This window comes from Myotis daubentonii, chromosome 11 (assembly GCF_963259705.1).
Source record: "Myotis daubentonii chromosome 11, mMyoDau2.1, whole genome shotgun sequence".
NCBI classification, from domain to species: Eukaryota; Metazoa; Chordata; class Mammalia; order Chiroptera; family Vespertilionidae; genus Myotis; species Myotis daubentonii.
In genome coordinates this window covers 49,660,491-49,677,192 of record NC_081850.1, presented here as the reverse complement: position 1 = coordinate 49,677,192, position 16,702 = coordinate 49,660,491, and the positions used below count along the sequence as shown (strand labels likewise).

At 37.8% G+C, this 16,702-nt stretch overlaps 1 protein-coding gene across 15 annotated transcripts in view; it reads left to right on the top strand.

The window, feature by feature from the left end:
- Positions 1-16,702, top strand: part of AGTPBP1 (ATP/GTP binding carboxypeptidase 1) — a 107,672-nt gene that overhangs the window by 55,983 nt on the left and 34,987 nt on the right. For 13 of the 15 annotated variants that reach the window (XM_059657070.1, XM_059657081.1, XM_059657073.1 and 10 more), the window contains 4 exons: positions 1,878-2,593; positions 6,139-6,222; positions 7,776-7,862; positions 7,947-8,095. In XM_059657070.1, the coding sequence (XP_059513053.1) occupies positions 1,878-2,593; positions 6,139-6,222; positions 7,776-7,862; positions 7,947-8,095 (1,036 nt within the window). The remainder of the gene's footprint in view (positions 1-1,877; positions 2,594-6,138; positions 6,223-7,775; positions 7,863-7,946; positions 8,096-16,702) is intronic. The other 2 variants (XM_059657076.1, XM_059657075.1) reach the window with 1 other exon arrangement.

Below are 16,702 nucleotides of genomic sequence, written 5' to 3'. Positions count from 1 at the left end.
GTGGCTGAGCAGAGCTCCCCCTGTGGGAGCGCACTGACCACCACGGGGCAGCTCCTGCATTGAGCATCTGCCCCCTGGTGGTCAGTGCGTGTCATAGTGACCAGTCATTCCCAGTTGTTCTGCTGTTAGGGTCAATTTGCATATTACCCTTTTATTATATGCCTGGTGCATAGGTGGGGGCTGGCTGGTTTGCCCTGAAGGGTGTCCTGGATCAGGGTAGGGGTCCCGCTGGGGTGCCTGGCCAGCCTGGGTGAGGGACTGAGGGCCGTTTTCAGGTTGGCCACACCCCCTTCAGGGAGGGGGTCCTGTTGGGGTGCCTGGCCAGCCTGGGTGAGTGGCTGATGGCTGTTTGCAGGCTGGCCCCAGCCCTTTCAGGTTGGGGCTCCCCCCTGGGGTGTCTGGCCAACCTGGGTGAGGGGCTGATGGCTGTTTGCAGGCTGGCCAAGACCCCCAGCAGGGACCCTCACCCCATGAGGGTGTGGCCAGCCTGGGTGAGGGGCTGATGGCTGGCTGCAGGCTGGCCACAGCCCCTTCAGGGTGGTGGGGGTCCCCACTGGGGTCCCTGGCCAGCCTGGGTGAGGGGCTGAGGGCCGTTTTCAGGCTGGCCACACCCCCTTCAGGGTGGTGGTCCTACTGGGGTGCCTGGCCAGTCTGGGTGAGTGGCTGATGGCTGTTGGCAGGCTGCCAAGCCCCCCAGTGGAGACCCTCACCCCATGAGGGTGTGGCCAGCCTGGGTGAGGGGCTGATGGCTGTTTGCAGGCTGGCCATGGCCCTCAGCCACCCAAGCTCCCAGTGGAGGCTAGGTATCTGGGATTTATTTATCTTCTGTAATTGAAACTTTGTTGCCTTTAGCAGAGGCCACAGCCGGCCAGGCCAGGCGGGAAGCTTGGCTTTCTCCATCGCTGGGGCAACCAAGCCTCCTGCTTCCTCTAGCTCCGTGGCTGCTGGCCACCATCTTGGTTGGGTTAATTTGCATATAGTTGCTCTGATTGGCTGGTGGGTGTGGCTTGGGGCATAGTGAAGGTATGGTCAATTTGCATGTTTCTCTTTTATTAGATTCTTCATCTTTAAGACTTAAAAGGTTTTAAAAAATATTAATGTAGTTAAATTAATTTTGGTTATTTCCCTGGTACCTGTTTGTTTATTTTTTCTTTATTTTTATTGTTGATACTATTACAGAAGTCTGTTTCCCCCCACTTTCCTCCCCTCCACCCAGCACCCACCACTCCACCATCCTCTTTTTTGCTATTAACACTTTATCCTTCTAATATTCCATGAAATATATTTATATCATGTTTATTACTTGTATTGACAGCCCTCTCTCCTTTGTCCTTAGAAGAATGTAAGCTGCAAAAGGGAAGAGTTGTTTTCTGTTTTTCAAGTGATGGGTCTTAAGTTCCTCAAACAGTGCTTGGCACAAAACAGACACTTGTAAATATTTGTTGAATTAGAGAATAACAATTTGTGTTTTCTTTAAGAGGATTTTGATGTTTTTTACTTTTCTAAGTTTCTCATGTTTTTGTTATATATAGGCATTATTTTTGTAATAGAAAAAGTAAAATAAGTGTAATGAATTTTGTTGTAGTTAAATACAAGATGGGGCAAAAATAGATTTACAGTTGTGAGTATGTGAAACACAGAGTTTATTATATTATTATTTATTAATTATTGTATTATTTTCCATACGAACAACTATAAACCTACTTTTGCCCCTCCCTGTACTGTGTCTTTTGCTAGCAAGATTAAAATATACTGTTTTATCCATCTTTAAAATTTTAGGTTTCTGAAGCAGCATATAAAATGAATATGGCCTTAGTTTTGTTAATACATTTTAATATTTAGAGATAAAAGATTAAACATGTTTTTTATTTTCAAAGGACTATGACTTAATCTCCAAAGAACCAAAGCCTTTAGTGTTTGAGGGAAAAGTACGTGGTCCAATTGTTGTGCCTACAGCAGGAGAGGAAGCAGCTGGGAATTCAGGCAATTTCAGAAAAGGAGTTGTAATGAAGGAGAATGTGTCTCCCCTAGGAGATGAAGGTGATAAGAAACCTAGCTTTATGGATCTGGCAAAAGAAGATATTAAAGATAATGACAGAACATTACAGCAACCGCTAGGTGATCAAAATAGAACTATTTCATCAGTCCATGGCTTAAACAATGATATTGTGAAGGCCTTGGACCGAATTACATTGCAGAATATTCCTTCTCAAACAGCTCCAGGTTTTACTGCAGGAATGAGGAAGGACTACAGCCTCCCTCTTACCGTAGTTACGTGCTCTAAAGCGTGCCCACACGTGGCTGCTTGTGGAAATGTTCTGTTTGAGGGAAGAACAGTTCAGCTGGGGAAGCTTTGCTGCACTGGAGTCGAAATCGAGGATGACGAAGATACTGAGTCTGCTTCATCAGTGGAACAAGTATCAGTTGAAGTCTCTGATGGACCAACACTCCACGACTCAGACCTCTACATTGAGATTGTGAAAAATACGAAGTCTGTCCCAGAATATTCAGAGGTGGCTTATCCCGATTATTTTGGTCACATTCCGCCTCCATTCAAAGAGCCTATTTTAGAAAGGCCTTATGGTGTACAAAGGTGAGCTGCAGACGCCTTCTTCCTTCTAAACAAGACCGTTGTCAAAATATGAGGCACACTTAACAAAAACTGGGTATTTAGAAAGAAAACTACTCTGGATTAAAGTTGCTGTAATTTTTATCCTGTGTTGGGAATTTTACATTGTTTTGAAAATGTCCTTTGGAGCTTAGTTTGTTTCTTTTCTAAGCTCATTACTTATTCAAATGAAACCGGTATAATGCACCTGACCACGTCATGGAATCACAGAGCATCAGGAAGGGACTGACTTTGCTGGGAAGGGTGTGTGGGAGTGGGCCCATTCTTTGCCACCTCCTGCTTGTGTCACAGACTGCATCATCCAGAGACAGCTGGCTTCTTGGAGTGCTGGAATAGCCTTCAAAAAGCTTAGTTGCAGCTATTATGAGTTGTTGTTGTCAGTCTCTTACTGTGCCTAATTTATAAACTAAACTTTATCCTAGATGTGTATGTACAGGAGAAAACTCATGTAGGGTTAGGTACTATCTGCGGTTTCAAGCATCCCTGGGGATCTTGAAACATCCCTCTCAGACTAACCACTCTACTCTGAGAAGTAGCTATGTGTTAACTAACACCAGCAGGCACCTTCCCACCATGGCTTTCGTGACCAATCTACCTGCAGTTCCAGGCACCTGGCTTTCTGATCCAGATCTATTCTGTTTCAGCTACAGTTTGGTACCACTTTTGGTGACTGTTGTGTTCCTTGGCTTGAGTATTGATGGGAAGATTGTGGTGTCTCCGTGTGGCTGAATCTTCTAGGACAGTGGCAGGGATTTTAGGAATTTTCCAGTAAGTTGGTGTCTATTTTGTTGGACTGAGTCAGGGGAAGGCCAGGCCTAGAGAATCCTGGAGCTGCAGGGACCGCCTTCCGCTTCCCTACACAAGTGTTTGCCTCCCCGGCACATTTCCTCTCCAGCTGTAGAAGAGAGAATGGACTCTGCAGAATGTGCAGGCCAGTTCCCAACTGCATTTTAGCTACATACCAGTGAGGGTGGGTTTTAAAAAAATCTCTTTCTTATATAATCTTTGGCTTTTCAGATCTTTACTGCTTCTAATAATGCTACTATTTTTTTTAAAAATATTTTTTATTGATTAAGATATTACATATGTGTACCCTCTACCCCCCCCCCCCCCCGCTCATCCCCTCACCCCCCCCCCCCCGTTGTCCGTGTCCATTGGTTAGGCCTATATGCTTGCATATAAGTCCTTTGGTTGATCTTTCCCCCTTGCCCCCACCCTCCCCTACCTTCCCTCCAAGGCCCGACAGTCCAATCAATGCCTCTCCGTCTCTGGATCAGTCCTTGTTCATCAGTTTATGTTGTTCATTATATTCCACAAATGAGTGAGGTCCTGTGGTATTTATCCGCTCTCCAGTTCCATCCATGCTGTGGCAAATGGTAAGAGTTCCTTTTTCTTCTTCCTCTTCTTAAAGAATATCTTTCAGCATTTCATATAATGCTGGTTTGGTGGTGATGAACTCCTTTAGCTTTTTCTTATCCGTGAAGCTCTTTATCTGACCTTCCATTCTGAATGATAGCTTTGCTGGATAAAGTAATCTTGGTTGCAGGTTCTTGCTATTCATCTCTTTGAATATTTCTTGCCACTCTCTTCTGGCCTGCATGGTTTCTGTTGAGAAATCAGCTGACAGTCGAATGGGTACTCCCTTGTAGGTAACTGACTGTCTTTCTCTTGCTGCTTTTAAGATTCTCTCTTTATCTTTTGCTCTTGGCATTTTAATTATGATGTGTCTTGGTGTGGTCCTCTTTGGATTCCTTTTGTTTGGGGTTCTCTGCGCTTCCTGGATTTGTAAGTCCATTTCTTTCACCAGGTAGGGGAAGTTTTCTGTCATTATTTCTTCAAAAAGGTTTTCAATATCTTGCCCTCTCTCTCCTTCTGGTACCCCTATAATTCTGATGTTGGTACGCTTGAAGTTGTCCCAGAGGCTCCTTACACTATCTTCATATTTTTTGAATCTCTTTTCTTTTTTCTTTTTCGGTTGGGTATTTTTTGTTTCTTTGTATTTCAAATCTTTGACTTGATTCTTGGGATCCTCTTGTCTGCTGTTGGATCTCTGTAAATTATTCTTTATTTCAGTCAGTGTATGCTTAATTTCTAGTTGGTCCTTTTTCATGTCCTCCATGGTCTCACTATACTCCTTGAGGGATTCATTAAATTTATCGGCGGTTTCCATAAAATTCTTGAAAAACCTTATAAACGTGGCCTTGAACTCTATATCCAGTCATTTGCTTTCCTCCGTTTCTGCCATTTGTGACCTTTTTCTTTGTCTCCGCATTTTGGCTGCTTCCCTGTGTTGATAGAGTGGCTTTGTGTGCTAGGTGTCCTGTAGGGCCCAGTGGCTCAGCCTCCCCAGTTACCTGGGGTAGACACTCTTGGTGCACTCTTGGTGCCTTGGTTGTTGTAGGATCACTGGGAGGAATTGACCTCCAGGCCAATTGGCTGTGGGAATCAGCTGTGTCTGGAGTGGGAGAATGGTCCCCCTCTGACCACTGGGTAGAGTGGCTCCTGGATCTAAGGAGGTGCTAATTCAGCCCCTGCCTGAGGCCACACAGCAGGAGCCACGAAGAGGCTCAGCTGTGAAGCAATGCAAGCCGCTGCGGGGCCTTGGGCCTTCTCCTGGAAGTTCCGGGTCTGCCTGGTTGGGCTGTAGTTAGGTACATTCACATGCAAAAGCCTCTGCCGCAGCCTGGGTGGGGCGGGGTCTCAGGGAGTCAAAGGGTGGTGAAAGCAGCTATGGTGATTCTCCGCGCCCGGAGCCACGCGTCTCAGTGTCCCGGTAACGGCTGCAAGCACCTCTGAGGGAAAGCCGCCCTCAAGTTCGCCCGCTGCCGCCTGGCAGACCAGCCTCTCCCCGTATGAGCCCTGGGTCCCCAGAGACCCGCTGGAACCGGAGTTCAGAGCAGTCGGGAGCTTGTGATTCAAAAAGACAGCCGCGTCCTCAGGCGCCACCCCCTTTCTGCGCGCGGGCGAGCCGCCGCCGTACCTCTGCACTTCACCTCTGCAGCTCCTCTGGCTCTCAGCGTGCCCCTGTTTTCTTCTAGTTGTAGAAATTACACTCAGCCAGCCTTCCTGTTGTTCTGGACGATGTTTGCTCTGACCCTTGCGGCATTCTTCAATTGTTGTGTGAGGCGACAATTTCCCGGTGTTTATCTATGCCGCCATCTTAGTTTCTCCCAATGCTACTATTATGTATACAAAATTATTTGCCTAAGGGCTAGAGAGTGGGTCCACACTGAAACAAGGCATAATAGGCATTCAAGATTTTAAAAAACTATTGGGCTTGTAACTATATTCTACATGGTTATTTTCTTAAACTCAGACTTTAAAAATACTGACTTTTGTCTTGTTATATAGGGATAATTTTTTAGTACACTATATATATATAGGAATGGTCATCTTTAAGAAATTTTTATCGTTTTATATTTTATTTTTATCCAAAGCTTAATTTGGAGAAAGTTGTGCCTTTGCATATATCAGTGAATTTTGGTCAAACGTCTCTTTTATGATTTCAGGACAAAAATTGCCCAAGATATTGAGAGGCTAATACATCAGAGTGATATAATAGATCGAGTGGTATATGACTTAGATAACCCAAAGTAAGTCTGATTTTTTTGTTTGGCTTTGTTTTACTTTTAGTAGTTTCATTTTTACTGTAAAACTTCAGTGTTATTTTTAAAAGATAAAGATTATCTTTGAACTTCCACCTAGTGTACTGTCACTACACTTTCAGCTTTTAGCAGGGATATAATGATAATGTAGTAATAAAATCATGTTTATCTACTTGAATATATCATAAGCTTTTGTTTGTTCTTAGGTGGACTTTTAATGGGTTTAATAAGGTAAAGGTCACAAATTGATGCTGTTTTTAAAAAATTAAAATTACTTCCACTTAAGAGAGTGGAGATGTCATATGAAATTCTTTAATTTTGTCCTGTAATATTTAGCTTTCATATCCTCAGGACAATAAGTTACCATCCCCTTCAGAAGGAATACAAGTTTGCTAATTCCCCACAGTCCCTGCTATGCTCTTTTGTCTCTTACTGTTTATAATCTGCTTCAGTCCTTGAAATTACTTGCCTGACTGTTTGTGATGCTTGATGTGGTAGTGTCATTTACAGTTTAGGATTATCACTAATATCAAACATTTTAGGGTTTATATAAAAGTAAATAAGTGAAAATTACAAATTACAAATGTGACTATTAGTTAGTCATTTGCATCCTCAAATGAGAAATTTAATTAGCCCTCAGTGGATTTTTCCCCTCCCTTTTAACATTCTAATATTTTTGGAAAATTTCACATTTTCCTGGTCTTATTTGGAGGAAATAAAGCACTTTTCAAAGACTTTTATTAAAGGATAATGACTGAAGTTGAAATAATATTCTTAAAAATGAAAAACAGATCTCCTTATTTATCTCTCTTAGTTATTTCAACATTTGTAATTCTGTGTCAGACAGACCAGGCAGAAGTGGTAAGAACAAGAATCCTGAGTGTGGCTTCAGTTAAATATTTTTAACTGAAATGATTTTGAACAAAATCTTTGAGCTTTTTGGAGTTTTCTCCTATTAAATGTAGGCTCCAGAAGAGCAAGAATTTGTATTCATTTAGGGAAATAGACAAGTAACAAAAAGAGTATCCGGTACCTTGTAGGTGCTCAGTAAGTATTTACTAAAGTAATGAGTATGTAAAATGAGGATAATACTTTCATCTTTCTGGGTTTTAGAAGATAGTAGGTAATGTAGTTATCTCAATTTAAAACAATATTTTACTTCAGAACTGCTTAGTTAGAATTATTAGTACTCAGAACAGGTCTTATGTATTTTAAAAAGTACATCTGGCCTTTTTAATATGATTATTAGTACATATTTAGAAATGGCACTTATTCACTGAGGCACAAATCCTTATTTTTATTAACATTTGCTATCAATGTAGGAACAAATCTCTACTTGTAATTATAATGTTTTTGTCTATAAGTATTAGCCAGAGTTTGTATTTTGCTTGTGTTGGTTATGTTTTTTGGTTTCAAAATAATGAGGAAAGTGAGGTGATAATGGGTGTATTTTTAATCTGTAGTGTGTTTTTATGTTTATTATTGCTTACCTGCTTAAGGGCAATGTATTTTATTATACTTACTTTAAAATTTTTATTTAGTTACATCATTCCAGAAGAAGGAGATATTTTGAAGTTTAACTCCAAATTTGAATCTGGGAATCTGCGCAAAGTAATTCAAATTAGAAAGTAAGTCATTTAAAGTTTTCTCATTTTGTATGTGCACAGATACTTTTCTCATTTTCATCAGATTTCTTCATTTTCTATTTTCAGAAATGAATATGATCTTATTCTGAACTCGGATATAAATAGTAATCATTATCATCAGTGGTTTTACTTTGAAGTCAGTGGAATGCGGCCAGGTGTTGCTTACAGGTTTAACATCATTAACTGTGAAAAGTCCAACAGTCAGTTTAATTATGGTAAGACTGTTTTTTCCCTCCAACTTAGAGGGCACACAGGCATCATATCCGAGGGATAGATAATTAAAAAATTGCTTACTTAAAAAAGAAAGTTTGTGTTCTTTTGTTTTCTCTGGTTCTCATAATGTAGATGTTTATTATGCAAAATTTGACATAGACTAAGCTTTGCATTGTTAGTAACGAGAGTTATCGTTGTGTGGATACTCATTAAAATGTAATGAGTATGGTTGATTTCATCCAAATTAAATGCCACTATAAATGTATCATGTATGCTGCTCAGGTTACTCATGTCAGTTCATCTAGAAGAGAATTGTAGAAAGCAATCTTTTTATTTTGAATAGATTCATAGAAAGTTAAAAATTATAGAAGTTGTGGAAAGGTTCCAAGTTCTCTTCACTAAGATTCCTCCAGCGATTACATCATACATAACTGTAGCCAATATCAAAGCCAGGAATCTGACATTGGTAAATCATGGGTGCATAATTCTGTGCTGTTTTATCACATTTGTAGATTACTGTAACTGTCCCCACAATCAAGATACAGGGCACTTCCTTCACCACAAAGCCTGCGCTACTCCTTCAGAGTTCACCATTCAGTATGATGTTAGTTGTAGTTTTCTGTACATTTTTTAAATCTACTTGAGGAAGTTTCTATTACTAGTTTTCTGAGACTTTTTATTGTAAATGGGTGTTGAATTTTGTCATGTGTTTTTCTGCATTAGTTGATATGATCATGTGATTTTTCTTCTTTAGCCTATTAATATGGCATCTCACATTGGTTTTAGAGTATTGAGTCAGCCTTTTTTTATCCATGTAATAAACCCCTTTTGGTCACTGTGTATAATTGCTAATATTTTGTTAAGAATTTTTACATTTCTCTTTAGGAGGGATATTGAGCAATAATTTTCTTTTTGTTTTGTACTGTAGCTGGCTTTGGTATGTCCTGGCGGCACTGAGCTTATAAAAGGAGTTGGGAAATGTTCCCTCCTCGTATTTTCTGGAAGAGCTTGTGTAGATTTAGTGTTGATTTCGTAAACATTTGGTGGAATTCTCCAATGAAATTATTTGGGCCAGAAGATTTCTCTTTTGGTAGTCTCTTAACTTAGAAATTCAGTTTCTTTCATATAAATTATCTGTTTTATTTTGAGTGAGTTGAGGTAGTTTGTATTTTTAGGAATTGACCCATTTCTTCTAAATTGTCAAATGTGTGTAAGTTGTTCAGAGTGCTCCCTTGCTGTCCTTTTGATGTTTGCAGGGTCTCCAATGATATCCCCTGTTTCATTCTTGATAATAGTAATTTGTCTCTTCTCTGTTTTTCTTTGTCAGTCCTGCTCGAGGCTTGTCAATTTTATTGACATTTTCAAAGAACCAGCTTTTTGTTTCATTGGCTTTTTCTACTGTTTCCTCATGAGGCAATTAAAAACAAAAACAAAACTGGTGTTGTACCAGCAAAAATATTAAATTCATAGCCTCAGTTAAGGCTATGTATTCAGTACTTTAAAAAATATAGCCCTAGCCGGGCTGGCTCAGTGTGTGTCGGCCTGCGAACTGAAGGTTCCTGGGTTTGATTCCGGTCAAGGGCATATGCCTGGTTGCAGGCTCGATCCCCAGCAGGGGATTGCAGAAGGCAGCCGATCAGTGATTCTCTCTCATCATTGATTTTTCTATTTCTCTCTCCCTCTCATTCCCATTCTGAAATCAATAAAAATATTTTTTTAAAAATTAAGAGTTCTTTGTCAGGCATCAGTCTTTATAGTCAAATATATCAGTGGAAGATAATATAATTGTAAAACTTAAGATCAGTCATTTAAAATGGAAACCATCAATTTTCAAGTATTTAGCCTGATAATTTTGGGGTAAAAGAAAATAATTCTTTACAGATATATTTTGTCTGACAAGTTTCAAAATCTGAGGTCTCAAGTCATTTGTTGTAAGGATGAAAAGCTTTTAACAACTAAGGAATGAGAGGCCATGTTATCTATTTCAAATAAATGTTTTAACTTTTTAAAAGCATGAATATGAAGATGCTCTTTAAGGGGGGCGTTGCTGAAAATTGAACCTTTCAAGAGTTGAAGAGGTTGTTCCCAATTGTCATTATTTATGTGGAAAACAGGAAATTGTGTACTCTAATCACTTTACATATATGGCATGAAAGCTTTAGTCAGAGTCACTAATTTAATGTACTAAGTATAAGAAGATTAGGTGGCATACTATCTGGTTTCGTTATAGTATTTAAAAATTTTAAGTAATCTAATTTTAAGGATTATCTCAGTGATTATATTGATTTGCATGAATAGTAGTATGGATATTCTTGGTAATTTATTTCACATTCTTAATTTTTGATTTTTAGGTATAAATACTAATTATTGAATGCCCTAATTTGCAGAAATGTTTGTTTGTTGACCTTAAGTGTTTGTATAACTTTAAAAATGACCTTAATGGACTTATTAAAAATACCGAAAACAAGTAAAGAATCTTGTGTTTTTCCAATTTAACTTGTAAGTATAATGCTAACATAATATTTTAGAGGAGAAAAAAATAAATAAATGTAATTGCATTTTGAGTGCTCTTTAAGAATAAAACAAAGGCATATTTATTGCTGAAATGATAATCAGTATAATTTTCAAACTGTAGTGCTAAGTAAGGTAAATGGTATTTCTACTAACTATATTTATACACTTTTATAAAATAATACTCTTACTACTTTAAACTTTATTCTTTAATTTTTTAAATTAGAAACATACATTTGGAATGTTTTTCTGTTTGTAAAAACTCCATACATCTATATGATTAATAAAATAATCTCTTTCTCTAGTGCCATTTTAAATTTAAAATGAATATAATTCTGCAACTAAAACAAAGCAGTGAGATAGATGACTTCTTTATTTTTAGTTTTTCCTTCTTCCTTACCCCTTGCCTATTATATATTATTATTTTTTTTAATCCTCACCTGAGGATATGTTTTCATTGATTTTAGAGAGAGGAAGAGAGAGAGGGAGGGAGAGAGAGAGAGAGAGGCCGAGAGAGAGACAGAGAGACAGAAAGAGAGAGAGAGAGAAACAGAAACATCACATCGATATTAGAGAAATATCCATCCGTTGCCTCCCGTACATGCCCTGATCAGGGATCAAACTGCAACCTAGGTATGTGACCTAACTGGGAATTTGAACTTGCAACTTTTTGGTGTACAGAATGACGCTCAACCAACTGAGCCTCCCACCCGTCCAGGGCTGGATATTCTTTTGTGTATATCACACTTTCCAAACTCATTTTGTGGAGAATTTAGAAAACAAATTGGTGTTAAGAAAATAAAAACCATCAACAGTGCATCATCCAGAGACAATCATCTTTACATTTGTTGTTTCCTACTAGGCATTTTAACAATGCAATATGTGATGTCTATGTATACATAGTTATATATTTATTTAAAAAAATGGGGCTGATAACCTATGCAAGTTTCATAATCTGTATTTTAACCAAACATATTGTCAACATTTTTCTGGTCATTGAATGTGTCTGAAACTGTAACTTATTTATCTAAACCTTTCTTTTTCATTTTATTTTTATTTATTTTATTGCTTAAAATATTACAAAGAGTAGTACATTTGTCTCCTTAAACCTTGCTTTATTGGACATTTATGTTGTTTCTAATTATAGTATCTTCTATTTTAAATAATGCTGAGATAAACATTATACTAAATCTTTGTGTATATAATTTTTAGTTACTAATTCACAGGAGTGGAATTTTTAAAATCTATCTGCCTGCTGTAAATGTGTTTTTTCCCCCTGATTATTAAACAGTGGGTCTTTCATATAGGAACTTGGTAAATTAAAAACAGTTTAAAAGACTCTCTTAGGAAGGAAAGAGAAGAGAAAATGTACTGTTTAGCATGTTGTATCTATCCCTAAATTTATTCACAGTCACATAATTTTAAATTTCAATTTTACTCTTTTATAGAGTTAGGATTATAGTATTAAAGCTTATTTGTAAAAATATATAAATATATTTTATTTTATTGAATTTTTTTTTTTTTTTTTTAGAGAGGAAAACAAAGAGAGAGAAGCATTGATATGAGAGGGAAATATCTATCAGTTGCCTCCTGTTGGGGATCGAGCCCCAACCCTGGCAGAATTATTTGCTACATAGAAATTTTTCACATTTTTATATTTCCTTTTAACAGTATAGAGTAGTCATATTTATCCCATTAAGTATCTTTTGCCCCGAATTCTATTTTAATATTCTTTTGAATTTGGTTGATATCTTTGCATCTTAATTCTTGTAAATAGAGTTTGCATTTTGTTGTTTTACCCTTTTAATATGTGATTTTTAGCCTGTTAAAATTTTTCTTTATAATTGGTATGTTAGGGTTTTTTATGCTTTTTATTTCTTGTACTTCTTTATTATATCTTTATTATTTTTGAAGAGACTTCAAGGTGTAGTGCAACACTTCTTTGAGTTGTGGAAATCTAAAATATGTATATAAAAAATAGATCATGAGGCATATTTGGATTTTTCTTAGTCTTGCTCCATCTGCCTTAAATTTAGTATAGGTTCCTCCCAGATTCTAACAAGGAGTTGTCTCTTGATTTTCCTTTTTCTTTCCACATATTTGTAAATATTTAACTATGAAGTTGGTATAAGCTATTGAAGCAGCTGTTAGGTAGATGTAATGTATTTTTTTTTATGGAACTCTATCATAAGATTTAAGTTAATAGAACATAGAGCAGATTTTGGTTTGTTATAACATGAATTGCGTTAGTGCCGGGGTCCAACCCCAGCAGGTCCAGGGGTTCCCAAAGGCATAGACGGAGTCGGCGAAGAAGGAAGGACACGGAGACAGTGTTCAGTTGATCAGCAGCCTAGCCAGGATCTCTAGCCCGGATCTCCAGCCAAGTTCTGGTCTGGATCTCCAGAGAGGTTCTGCTTCGGATCTCCAGCGAGGTTCTGTAGCCATGTTCCTTCGCTAGGTTCTCCAGCCAGGTTCTGTCTGAGATCTCCAGCCAGGTTCGGTCACCAGGTTCTAGTCAGGTTCTCTTGCCATATTTCTGTAGTCAGGTTCAGTCCAGGATCTTTTGCCATGTTCTCTCCAGCGAAGTTCTTCTGTCTGTAGGTTCTGTGTAGGTTCTGTCTTCTTAGTTCTGACCTCTAAGTTCTGTGTCTTGCTGTCTTGTTACATCTGCATTTATACCAGTTGATTCAATCCTATCAATCTCTATTCCAAAGGTTAGGGCGTTTCTTATCTCCATTCCAGGGAGTAAAGATTATGTAGCTTAAGCATGATTGTTCATAGTTAAAGTGATTAATTACCCACCTGGCACTTAGTTGAGTGGTTTTATTCCCTCCCTAACTTCAGGGGAAAATCCCTACCTGGGGATTCAACCTTTCTCGGAGAGGTGACCTTGGTTAAAACACAGCGCCAAGAAGGTGAGCAAACATATTAAGAACCGTATGCCATATATGCCAGATCCCTTGAAACAGCAAGGATGGACCGGCTCCCGGCAAGTTAGAAGAAGGAAGGGACCAATATTTTAGTAAATTAAGAATTCAGCATTTTAAGAATTTATAACTAGCTATGTAGTTAATGTTGTTATTGTCAGATTGATTTTGAAGTCACTTTAAGAGAGGATACTGGTGACTAAAAATATTTGCAGTAGAACTTCTTCAGCTGGAAGGATTTATTTAACTGCCCTATGTGATTGAAATCAGGAAATAATAGTAATTAGAAAAGGAGCTTATTGTTTGAATATTTTTTCTTTTCTTGATTGGGACATACTGGTTGGTGGAGTACCTAATGTTGGATTTTAGCAAAGGTGGCCTAAAGAGGTCTTGTTCTTTGGCAGTTCCCCCCAAAAGAGGCTGAATTACTGCTGCTTTTGTTTCCCCAAGTTGTCCTTTTATGGGGATATTTAAGGAAATTCTACTAAATACTTAGGTTTCTTTCTTTCTTTTCTTTTTTTTTTTTTTTTTTTTTTTTTTTAACAAATGAATGATCTTATTTGTGAACTTACACTTGAGAATTTATGACACTGTATAATAGTGCTGTCTGTATCTGTTGTAATCCATGACCCCTTAACCTCACCCTCAATAATTGAAAGGGGTTTGCTCAAGTTACCACTAGATGGCAGTCTTGCATTTTAGTAAAACTTGGAGCTTTCATCACAGCTTCCTCTCTGGCACTCTTGCACGCTGTCTTCCTCTCCCATTCCCCTCACCCTCTACTGTCTCCCATATAAATAGGATTTTTAACAACCTTCATATATAAATTGAACATTGTAGAACCAGGCAACAAAATAGAATTTTGGAGTCTAGTATGTAGGATTCTAAATTGCCCACATTAATTAATTTCATACTGTGAAGTTGAGCTAAGCCATCTCTGGACTAAGGAAGCCTTCCCTGACTCTCCAGACTGGATTAGTCCCCTTGATAAATGTTCCTTGTAATCTTTTCCTTTCAGGGTGCTCTTTACATCTTTATGTTGTTATTGTGTATGAATGATTAATACCTTCTCTGCCTACCCTTACCACTTGCTTGTAAATTTCATAAGGTCAGGGAAAGTGTCTCTGTTGCTGACCACTGTATTTATACCATGGCATTTAATTCATGTTCAGTAAATATTTGTTAAACGAATGAGGCAATGGATAGATCAGTGGTTCTCAACCTTCTGGCCCTTTAAGTACAGTTCCTCATGTTGTGACCCAACCATATGATTATTTTCGTTGCTACTTCATAACTGTAATGTTGCTACTGTTATGAATCGTAATGTAAATATCTGATATGCAGGATGGTCTTAGGCGACCCCTGTGAAAGGGTCGTTCGACCGCCAAAGGGGTCGCGACCCACAGGTTGAGAACCGCTGGTGTATATTCATATGACGAGATGGGAAGTTCTTAGTGTATTTGTTTTATGCACATCAAGGTTTTATTCTTTGGCTAATGACTACATTAATTATTCAGTGATAGCTTTTCTATATCACATTGAGTAGATTATGGTTTATTCAGCCTGAGTTACCTCATTTGATTGATTATTATTGGGGCACCCTGTTTGGTTCATAGGGTTTTTATCATAGTCAGAATTTCCAAATGTAGCTCCCTTCACTGCCCAGAATGAACTTATCATTTTAAAAGTAATGTAAGAATACATTGTCTTTTATAAAACTAGAATATTTCAGATAAATCTAATGTGCCCTTTGACCTCAGCCTGAATCTTGTTCCACCTTGCTATAAATAACCATTATGAATTTTGTGTGTCTGGAGGAGGTTACTGTTTCCATTTGAAATGGCTCACTGAATCCTAGGTAGAAATAAGAAAGATAGGAATCTTTTATGTACCAGTGAAATACATGAGTTTCAAGTAAAAAAAAAATCTTATCATACATCCACTTTAAAACAACTGGTTAATTAACGATAATAACAGCAGCTAATATTTATTGAATATTCATCATGTACCAGACCTTCTTTAAGTGCTAACAGATGTGATGCTCTTAATCCACAGAACAAATATTCTAGCGCTGTCGCACTCATTTTACAGAGGGGACACGGGTGTTAAGTGGTTCAGTAATCTGCCCAGGACCACACACCTGATGTGATGAAGTTGGAGTTCAGACCCAGATAGTCTGGTTGCAGATCGCGTGCTCATAATGACCTTGTTGTTCTGCATGTGAAAAAATTAGATTAGTATTGGACTTCTCATCTGTGGCGCTGGAAGTGAGAAGACAGCCAAATAGATGTCTTTTGCAAAATCTGTAATTTTTTGTCACTTCCAACAAACTACATCTTTGTGTATGTAGAAATCAGAAAATATGCTACCCCTCAACTATCTCTGGGAAGAATAAACAAGGAAAATGGTCTCAAGATAGAAGATTTGGAATTTATAAAATCTGTTAAGTAAAATCATTCTAAGAGAGTGACATGGAAGAAGTGAAAGTTCATTTTTCTTGGTGGGATTGCTTAGTTATTTTTATATAGTATCAGAGAAATAGTAATCATAAGTATTATGATGGAAAGCACAATAGAAAACTTTTCAAATGAAAAGGAAATGTGGAGAAATGCAACCAAACCTGTAAAACAAAAAGGTAAAGAAGGAGAAGAAATATTTAATCAATAGTAGAAAGAAAATAAGATGGAAGGAATGAAATGAAATGTATATCTGTCATTACTAATGAATGAGCTAAGATGTCCTCAAAAATCATGTATTGAGAATTACACAATTGGGGGAGGGGTGGTGGGAAGAGAGCAAGAGAATCTGTGTGTGTGTGTGTGTGTGTGTGTGTGTGTTATTTAAATGACAGAAAAGTTGAAAATGATTGGGCAGAGATAAAGTAGGCAAATGCAAATAAAATGAAACAAAAGTGGTAATGTTAATATTAGACAAAGAAAAATTCAGGGCCAAAAACACTGAATAGATGTGTATTAACCAGTTTAAGTCCTTGAAGATGCTTTAATAACCACAATTCTTTTATAAATTGAGATATAATTGACATATAAGTTGTAACGTATTGACATATTAGTGTTAGATATTCAACATGATAATTAGATATTTGTGTACTTGCAAAATGATCACAATAAATCTAGCTAATACCCATTATGACACAGTTACAATTTTTTTCTT